At 31.7% G+C, this 11,134-nt stretch overlaps 1 protein-coding gene across 1 annotated transcript; it reads right to left on the bottom strand.

Annotated features, from left to right (window-relative positions):
• Positions 1-3,833: 3,833 nt before the first annotated feature.
• On the bottom strand, positions 3,834-9,398 carry LOC132714666 (uncharacterized). The gene is made up of 4 exons (XM_060697571.1): positions 9,393-9,398; positions 8,819-8,935; positions 5,912-6,520; positions 3,834-4,639 (listed from the first exon to the last, which is right to left on the bottom strand). The coding sequence occupies exons 1-4, from the start codon at positions 9,396-9,398 to the stop codon at positions 4,571-4,573; spliced, it is 801 nt and encodes a 266-aa protein (XP_060553554.1). The 3' UTR covers positions 3,834-4,570.
• Between the last annotated feature and the right edge of the window lie 1,736 nt (positions 9,399-11,134).

Raw genomic sequence — 11,134 nt, 5'->3', positions numbered from 1 at the left:
AAATACAAGTTTTCATTCAAAATGTTCGGGCACCGAACAATTTACAAATTAAAAAAGATTTACTGACGATGGACTCAAGTTTTTAATCAATGTTTTAACCAAAAAATGTTAGGGCACCGAACAATTTCCAAATTAAAACAAAGATTTACTGACAATAGACCAAAGCATTAATTACAAGTTTTCATTCAAAATGTTAGGGCAGCGAACATTTTGCAAATTAAAAAAAAAGATTTACTGGCAATGGACTTAAGTGTATAATCTATTTTTTTACTAAAAATGTTAGGGCACCGAACAATTTCCAATTAAAACAAAGATTAACTGACAAAAGACCAATGCATTAATTCAAAATGTTAGGGCACCGAACATTTTCAAATTAAAAAAAAAAGATTTAATGGCGATGGACTCAAGTGTTTAATCTATATTTTAAAAATGTTAGGGCACTGAACAATTTCCAAATTAAAACAAAGATTAACTGACAATAGACCAAAGCATTAAATACAAGTTTTCATCAAAATGTTCGGGCACCGAACATTTTTCAAATTAAAAAAAAAGATTTACTGGCGATGGACTTAAGTGTTTAATCTATGTTTTAACTAAAAATGTTAGGGCACCGAACAATTTCCAATTAAAACAAAGATTAACTGACAATAGACCAATGCATTTATTTAATTACAAGTTTTAATTCTAAATGTTCGGGCACCGAACATTTTTCAAATTAAAAAAAAAGATTTAATGGCGATGGACTTAAGTGTTTAATTTATATTTTAACTAAAAATGTTAGGGCACCGAACAATTTCCAAATTAAAACAAAGATTAACTGACAATAGACCAAAGCATTAAATACAAGTTTTCATTTAAAATGTTCGGGCACCGAACATTTTTCAAATTAAAAAAAAAAAGATTTACTGGCGATGGACTTAAGTGTTTAATCTATGTTTTAACTAAAAATGTTAGGGCACCGAACAATTTCCAAATTAAAATAAAGATTAACTGACAATAGACCAAAGCATTAAATACAAGTTTTCATTCAAAATGTTCGGGCACCGAACATTTTTCAAATTAAAAAAAAAAAGATTTACTGGCGATGGACTTAAGTGTTTAATCTATGTTTTAACTAAAAATGTTAGGGCACCGAACAATTTCCAAATTAAAATAAAGATTAACTGACAATAGACCAAAGCATTAAATACAAGTTGTCATTCAAAATGTTTGGGCACCGAACATTTTTCAAATTAAAAAAAAAAGATTTACTGGCGATGGACTTAAGTGTTTAATCTATGTTTTAACTAAAAATGTTAGGGCACCGAACAATTTCCAAATTAAAACAAAGATTAACTGACAATAGACCAAAGCATTAAATACAAGTTTTCATTCAAAATGTTCGGGCACCGAACATTTTTCAAATTAAAAAAAAAAGATTTACTGGCGATGGGCTTAAGTGTTTAATCTATGTTTTAACTAAAAATGTTAGGGCACTGAACAATTTCAAAATTAAACCCAAGATTTACTGACAGTAGACCGAAGTATTAAATACAAGTTTTCATTCAAAATGTTAGGGCACCGAACAATTTACAGAACTACAATATACCATATACAAAATATATAAAAGGGACTTTTTTAAGCATTAAAGAATTCACTAATGGTAAATGTTAGGGCACCGAACATTTTGTATAATTTTTTAAAAATTACTTTCTTTATTTCAAATAAGTTTTGAAAATAATAAAAACTTGATGACTTTGAAAAAAAAAAATGTTCAGCACTTTGCGAAATAAGTAAAAAAGAAACGAATTATTGTATGACTAGACTAAAGCATTAAATCTGTGTTTAAATTCAAAATGTTTGGATGTAAAACAATTTCCAAATTAAAAAGAAGAAAAGATTTTCTGACAATAGATAAAAGCATTTAAATACAAGTTTGCATTCAACATGTTATGGCACCAAACATTTTGGAAATTAAAATAAAAAGAATTACTGACAATAGATAGAAGCATTTAAATACAAGTTTTCATTCAAAATGATCCAGCACAGAACATTTTACAAAATGAAAAAAGAATTATATTCTTACAGTCTATAGCATTAAAACAAATTTACAGATATATAAATATAATTCTAACACATCTACAATTTTTCTAACATATGTACAGTATAAGTTAGTCTTCTACAATTAAAAATGTAATGGCATTTTACAGACTTTTAAAATTGACTGAAAAACTTGCAATGATGTTTAAAAAACTATAAAATTTAACTAGGTTTGATCAAACAAAACAAGAATATATTTACTAACATTGGGCAGACTTGAAATTAAAAAAAAGGCTTTCTTACATGTTATAACACAAATCAGTTTTCTAAGTTTCATGAAAATCAAGGGTTGTTTGATGAAATGCTACAAGCTTAAAATTTTGGCCAACTACTATATAACCAAGAGTAAAAATATTTACTACAATATTTATAATACCACGTTATTGAATTTCCAGAGGTACTTTTATTTCCTCCATATTTGGAGAGCAAAACATATTTACAATTGAATACATTGTCACATCAACTATATATACCATATGTACAAACAACATACATTTTACTCATATAAATAATACATGCACAAACATTAAAATAAACTAGAACTCTGAGAGTCAGATGTGTCGCCTTGTGAACAATGTAGTTTAGGAGAAAGGCCAGTACAAAAATGAAATATGAAAAATAACTAAAAAATAATAAGTGCAGAGCAGCAGTTTCTGTGTACTGCACTTCTTATCAATAAGATCTATCATTCTATGATGTTTCAAGTCCATAGCTTTCATACTTGAGGAGAAATAACCAGGACAAAAATAAAGTAAGAAAATAAACAAAGGGCAATAACTCAAAAAATAAGAAATGCAGAGTATAAGTTCTTATGCACTGCACTTTTTCTTAATAAGATCTATCATCCTATGAAGTTTCAAGTCTATAACTTTATACTTTCGGAGAAATGGCCTGGACAAAAATCAAGTATGAAAATTAACAAAGGGCCATAACTCAAAAATTAAGAAATGTAGAGTACCGATTCTTGTGCACTGCACTTCTTCTTAATGAGATGTATCATCCTATGAAGTTTCAAGTCCATAGGTTTTTTAGTTGAAGAGAAATAACCAGGACAAAATTAAAGTATGAAAATTAACAAAGGGCAATAACTCAAAAAAATCAGAACTGCAGAGTACCAGTCCTTGTGCACTTCGAGTTATTGAAAGAAGCATGCATACCAAGTTTGAAGTCAATCAGACTTATAGTGACTGAGTAATGCTCCGGACAAGCTTTAGGGCGCCGACGCCGAGAACGCCGCCGCCGACAAAAGTAACCCCTATATGTCACTTTTTCAAGGCGACACAAAAAACCATTTGATTATAAAAGCCTTGAATTAGAGTATTTGACCATGTAAATTATTCAATTCAAATTAATAAGAAAAAAAAATTAGTCCACTGTTATAATGACCAATGGTATAAGACTTATCTCCAGTTAAATGATCTTGTCGAAAACGAAATTAAGATACATTCTGGAATTAAGTCTGTGAAGTTTTCGCCTGACTTTGCCCTGAACGCAGTATCTGTCTAAGGCTATACGTTGAATAATTTGCAAAGTTTGGCTTGTTGACATCATCAATTACTTCAATTTCTGTATCTCATGGTGCCTTTGAGTGGAAATCATTCCATCCGACTTCCATTGAACTCGACATCTACCTGAAAGAAGAAAAAGAATATGAAAATGATAATGAATGGCAGCTAGTTCCAAGAATTATAACTCTTGAATGTTACCATTCTGTGGTTAATCTCCCTTGGAGTTATAAATTAATTCTGTACACAACAAACTTTTATTGAGAGGTCTAAAAGTCTAAAATCAAAATTTGAATTTCCATCATAGATCAATGGGGGCACATGAAATTGAAAGGCATGCAAAAGATAATAAAGACATATCACTGTAGGGCAGAGCATTGCTTTGTTCGATCAATTTTATTGGAAAATACACTTCACATGTTTTTCAAAGCTTCATTTGCATAAACTAAAAACTGTTTGGATATAAAGTTTTTCACACATTTTATATTGTGTTTTGATTGTTGAAACTTGTGACATCACGAAAAGGCGTTCTCTAAAACCATTTATGTTGTTATATGACAAAAAAGATGCATTATACAAGTGGTAACATGGGCAAGTCAGACTGTGACTGTAAAATGGATCGCACAGTTATATAACTTGGCAATATCATGTACCTTGTATTGATAAGTAAGTATGGAAATTATGAGTATAGATAGAATTTAAGATATATCCAACTTGCTGCTTTAGTTTAACCATATCCATTTCAAAGTCCAAGAACTTGAAAAACATTGGAAGCCAGAGTTCTACAAGATCATGTACCTTGTTTTGAGTGGTAGTGTGTAAATAATGAAGCCATTATTACAGGAAGAACTTAAGAAAAATTCAACTTGTCGTTTTAGGTTAACCACATATGGAAGGACAGACAGTTCAATTACCATATGCCCAGAGGCATTAAAAGAGAAAAATTCAGGATTTATATATAAAACTTATTACCTTTTAACACCAGTTTATGTTTTCCCTCTCTTTGTATCACTCTTATCCTGTCCAGTTTGATGTAAACGTTTTCTAAATCTGATCTGAAGACAGAAACAGAGCTTAATTATGATATAATTACAGTCAATGCGAAAATCAAAAAAAATTTCCAGCCACAAGTACTGGGATCCTTAGATTTATTTCCGGCCCTGATGATTTTTTCCCGGCCCGGACTCTGAAAGGTATTTTTGTTGGGGTGGGGGAGGGATAATGCCATAATTATAAACAAAAATATTTAGCAAATATGAATTATCAGACTCAACTATAAGATACTTTCGAAAAAAATATACAGAAACATAATAAATAAAACATTAGTATAATTCATAAGGAAACGATACATCTTTTAAAGGTTAAATTTGAAGACTGGAAGATTGGAGAAAAAATATGTTTGGTAAGGAAATTATCCGAGACAAGATGATGGCTTACATTACTTAGCAAAAACTGGTTGTATCTTGCGGTGATTTTGGTTATCTGGGTCTTTGAATACAAGCAAAAATGAAAAAAAAAAATCGATCTAGGAAGTTTTGCATATTTTAGAAATTGTTTCGAAGTGGCTTAAATTTTATTCAGACATGAGGACTGACTATTGAAATTTATCTCGGCCCTCCTGATTTTTAGTTGGCGAGGTCCGAGGACCGACAGACTTTCGCACAGACTATAATTATAAATGTTCAGTTTTGTACACATATATACAGGGATAGTAAGAGTTACAAAGACCTGCCACCTGACAGCATCCTTCTCTTTCTCAAAGCCAGATAAATCAATAGTCAATAAATGAAAATTGCAATTATTCTAAGTAAAAAGAAGGGAAATAATTATGCAGACATGGCTTTTTGGATTATCTGCTCATTATAATGCCTTTCAAATTTCGTAGTGAACAAGTATGTCAAGACTTATATCTTTGATGTGTATAATTATAATCTATATCCCCTGCACATGATTCTCGGTTGTTTATTCTTTTGCTCTTTAAAGTTATGTCCGAATAAGAAAATATGATTCTCGGTTTTATTTTTCTCGGGAACAACTTTCTTAACTGCTCAGATGAAGATGTAAGACTTATAAACTAATAAAAACATCCATAATTCTGTAAAATTGTCAACATCCTGCATAATTTACCCTTCTATGGTGCAATCAACATCAATTACAATATTTCCTAATGCAAACTTCTGATATTTTGAACTCTAAACAGGAATTCCTTGTCTCCTTATTAAGCATAATTATATTATACCGTTATAATTAATTCATATAGTAATGTAATGTTACATTTATGACACATGCACATATGCTCACAAAAAATTACATAATCTTTATCTTACCTCTGGTACTTCAGTTTCCCTCTCCATTAGCCTTATGACTTCTGGAATAACACAAACAAACTGTTCAGATTGTGTTTGTTTTGGCAAATGGTCCAGAATCCAGATGTTTCTATTCTCTTCATCTGAAAGGCACTGGTCAAACGTTCCATTTCCTATACTCTCATAAAATTGAATCCACTTATTCAACGTTGTTGGCTTTTTAAACATGTGTTGCAAATTTGTAATCTCTCTCATTTGGACAACACAGTCAATGTTTGAATAGTCCGGGACCAATCTAGTTGGTCTTCCATCTGGGACGTAACTTAAAAAGTTACCACTAAGCTGTGTCCATGGATGATCATGCTGGCCTTTGTAAAAGGTTTTAACTTCCTGATCTGATTTTGTGAACTTGTAATGAAGCGGTCTACTCACTCCACAAACTTCATTTACAGCTGGGGCAAGCCACCCTTTAACATTCATCATGTCTGTGAGTAGACCGGTTCTTGGAAGAAGAGCTAGAAGTTCTTCCAATGTCTCTGCATCTTTTTTGTGCAATGTTTCAGATATTTTACTGAATGCACAGTCAACATCTTCATGGGTGTGCCCAACTATTAGAAAGGATAAATGTACCTGTAAAAGAGTGCAAAACAGGTGATTAAAAAAATAAAACCTCTGAAATTGACAAGATCATAGAATCATGAATTCTGAATTTAAAAATCCGTCTTAGGAAAGAAATATGTATAATTGCCCAAATAATGGATGAATAGGCTCTGAAGACATGTTGTTTTAAAAGATCTAATAAGTCCAAAAGGTGTGAACATGACTGCATTAATACTGATGCTAACTTTGTAAATAAAACAAGTAAATCTGCCTCATTGCGTATCATTCATATTGGTGGAAATTAATGGTAATTTTGACTTAAAATAAATACCCGTTTTCAAATAACCAGGGAAATTATTCAAAAATGCACTTTAAAGTAAAATAATTGCCAACTAGAAATGTGTCCATAGGACACTGATGCCCCCTTACTCCACTGTTCTGTAAATCTTGTGACTCTATGTCAAATATTTTTTTGGGGCTACATGTGTCACAATTCGAAAACTAAATTTTTTTTACTAAATCAACGGCAAGAACTTTACAAATTCTGAATAAATCCATAAGCAAACCCCAATGTGCATAAGTTCATGGCTGACCTGAACATTCTTGTAAACTTTCAGACCTATAGGTCAAATATTTTTTCAGCTATGCATGAAAAAGTGGAAAATTGCACATTTATACTAAGTCAAGGGTAATAACTCTAGAAATACTGAATAAATCCACAAACAAAACCCTAGGTGCACAATTACACATGCTGACCAACATTCCTTTTAAGTTTCATGACTGTATGTTCAATACTTTTTGATCTACGCATGACACAAATTGAAATTTGCAAATTTTCACTAAGTCAAGGGCCATAAATCTAAAAATCTAATAACTCTAAAAATACTAAATACAGTGAAAGTTGGGAAAAACCAGACACTGGGAAAATCGGAACTCTCTAAATAGATGACACATAATTTAGTCCCAGATTTTGCCTTCTTTAAACTATTGCATTAAATATTGACAATACTGGAATCTGTAAAAACGAAAATCGACGATTGATAGGGGACTACGAAGTCAATACATAGATAATTACCCTGACAATACCGGACAGCGAAGGTGTGAATAATCTTGTGTACTTGTCAACTGGTTGTGTCTTATATGCTAACTGAGCGGTAACAGAACACTGATTGTCTGATTTGTTTATTATGTCTCTTTTCACAGTTTGATTTATTGTAAAGCAAAGATGTTACTGTTTTCTTAATAATTAATGCCAAAATGCGGGGTAAGGTAAAATCAGTATGTATAAAAAAGAGTTTTTTTATAATGCTTTGCTTTTGTATATTTATTTCCAAAATGGCAGCGCCACGTAAAAAGACATTTATTGGCACCAAGTTCTATTCTATTGATGAGAGCTGTCTATATATATCAAAGATAAATTAATTAAAGAGTTTAAGACAGTATAATTTTGTAAAAAAAGAGGTTTTGTGTGTAAAAAAATCAAATTGCATGTTATCTTAAACATGTTCATTTTAAACTGTGTTTGTTAAATCATTATCCAGTACCAAAATGTAAACATATACGGATATAATCAGACATTATTGTTATGAGGTTACTGTTGTATGTTTTAAATCCAAAATTTTATTGCATTTAGACATAATTTGAAAAATTTGAAATAAAACTTGTTATTTTGTCATTCTCCATCATTTCTTTATTCAGCAATAATGAATATACATACATATGATCATGAAAATGCAAATATACTGGCATTCATGGCAAGTCATTAGTCAGTACGTCCTGGAAGGGACATTAAGAAAACCTGACTGCTGAGAAAACTGGACAAAACCATCAGTTCGGAAGCTGTCCGGTTTTCTCAACTTTCACTGTATATCCACATGAAAAGACCCAGGTGCACAACTACACATGCTGATCAACATTTCTTGAAAGTTTCATGACTCTAGGCCAAATACTTTTTGATCTATGTGTGACACAACAGAAAACAGACAGACGGACAAGGGTAAATCTAACCCCCCCCCCCCCTTAAAGTGGGGGCACAAAAAACATTTTTCCCTAATATGAATAACTTTCACCTTGAACTATAAGTTATTAATCATGTACTTTTTGGAATACTAAAACCTATGCCTGAAACATCAATTTTGCCTTATCGCAGCACAATTATAGTTCCAATTGTATTGTGCACCCCATCTGATATACTATACTAGTCTAGAGCTTTGCTTCAATAATTAACATTCACTTATTTTTACTATAAATACTAGTGAGAGTTTAACACTTGAACTCCAACTTCTCCAGAACTTCAAGCTAACCATTCAATGATAAAATGAGACTTACCTCTGTGAATATTTCACATCTGATCAATAGCTCACAGAATGCTAGAACAAATTTGTTTTTGTTCTCTCGAAAACAATTGTCTGCCTGCAAGTACAGAGTAGCTGGAAGTCTGTTGCCCTGAAACCAAAAAGGCAACAAAATTTAAAAAAATATATCTAGATTCCGTTCCAAAGATCAAAAGCACAAAAATCCTAAACAGCTTTCAAACTGGGACTGACTTTTGACAACAGTGTCACTAGCAACTTTGCCAGAGCAACAAACTCCTTAAAATATCACCAAATACTTGTAGAAAGTCTGACTTATTTCTTAAGTATCATCAACATGTGGAGAGCCAAAAAAAAGTACCAAAAACATAATACATAATTAATCGAAAGGAAAAAAAACCATAGGCAATTTGAATATTGCATGTAATTTATTGATTTAAGGAATATGATAAAAACAAAAAAATAGTACTAAAATAATATCTCAGTACTTACATTTTTCTCTGATGTGTGTAGAAAAGTCTTTAGAAGGACATTTAATGTAAGATTCGGATCATGGCTGTACTGACATATATCAACAAATGTGTGGAAACCTCCATGCCGTGGTTAATTATTCCTGTGACTGTTGCACTTATAATTTGATATTTGATAAGCACTCGCTGCGGTTAAATGCAACTAGACGCCAATCAAACAAAAACGTTACTTTAGATAGAAAAAGTAAACAAAAAAACTTTCGTATCATTATAACGTATGCACTCGTGATGTTTTAATGTGAATTGTTGATAAATATTTTGGAAGATAACTTTTTATTTAATTTGATAATAAAGCTGTACCAAAATGAAATCAGCCTGGATAGAAATAGCTTCTCCTACATGCTCGTGATGTTTTAATGTGAATTGTTGATAAATATTTTGGAAGATAACTTTTTATTGAATTTGATGATAAAGCTGTACCAAAATGAAATCAGCCTGGATAGAAACAGCTTCTCCTACATGCAAGCGTTAATGTGAATGTCGATTCAAATCGTGATGTCAAGTGTATTCTAATAGTGCACATTGCACTAGTAAAATAAGTAAATGGTTTCATAATAAAAAAACAGTTTGTCCTATTTACATGCTTTACATTTCTAAATTATCACACACATACACATCCATCACAAGGACTGGGTAATAAGCAGATGATACAAGACAGTTTGCTACGTTTAAGCAATAAATGGCATCCTAACAAGATGAAATCTTCGATTAACTTTTTTGACTCTTTTTGTTATGTAAACTCGGAACGCTTTGATGCCAGCGGAGCCAAGCAGATACGAAAATATTTCGATTTCTCGTTTCAAAGATAACATTTGTCGAATTATTTAAATTGATTGGGTAAAAATCTGAAAACAAAGTGATCCCTCGGAAGCATTAATCACGCCCTAGCACCGGCATGAGCGGTACTCAATTCTCAATGGCATCAATGATCCCAATGATACATCAATGAAAAAATGTGTATATATTTCAAAGTCATTAGGTCCTTGGTGGAGTTCCTTTGATAATAAAATCAAAGAAGTATTTTGGCCGCTGCAGCCAATGCTATTCTTTTCTCTTTTACAAGATGTTTATTGAAACACAATGAGTTTTAACTTAATTTTGTTGATAACCTTTGTTTAAAATAAAATTAATGGTAAGAACATTTGAAAGCAATTCAATTATTAAAATTTGTGCATGTTGTATGGAATCAATAGAGACAGACAAATACATTGTGCAGCAAAAGGCACAAATCAGCCTGATAAATTCAATTAACCGAATTTAACTTATTATCCCTCAAAAAGTGCAAGTTTGCGTCATTTAGTCAGATAAAATCAATGTTTCTCTTGAAAGAGATCAGAAGAGCAGATAGTCGGCACTTTAAGCAGACACAATCATGTATGATAGAGCTACTTTAGTCGGCGGAAAAAATACTAAGAGAAAGAGCAACAAAGACCTTAACCACACATTAAAAAGTAATTATTACCATATTTTAATCTTTTAGACATTAAATTAAAAAGTCAAACGTTCAATTATTTTTATGCCCTCACAAAGTGGGAGCATATAGCGTTGCACTTGTCCGTCCGAGTGTCCGTCCGTCCGTCCGTACGTCTGTCAGTCCGTCCGTACGTCCTGAAATCTTGTGAACGCAACTCCTCTTAAACCGGATGGCAGATTTTGCTAAAACTTCCAGGGATGAACAACCTTAATGTGTAGATGGTAGTAAAGGAAGGAATTTTTGCTGCGACCAAATTAAACATAATTATGTCCCTTTGTTGATTTTTTCACTATATACTATGTAGAAATTTTGTGAACGCAACTCCTCT

Source organism: Ruditapes philippinarum, unplaced genomic scaffold (assembly GCF_026571515.1).
Source record: "Ruditapes philippinarum isolate M1 unplaced genomic scaffold, ASM2657151v2 ctg7217_1_1_1_1, whole genome shotgun sequence".
Lineage (NCBI taxonomy): Eukaryota > Metazoa > Mollusca > Bivalvia > Venerida > Veneridae > Ruditapes > Ruditapes philippinarum.
This window is presented reverse-complemented; position numbering and strand designations above follow the sequence as displayed.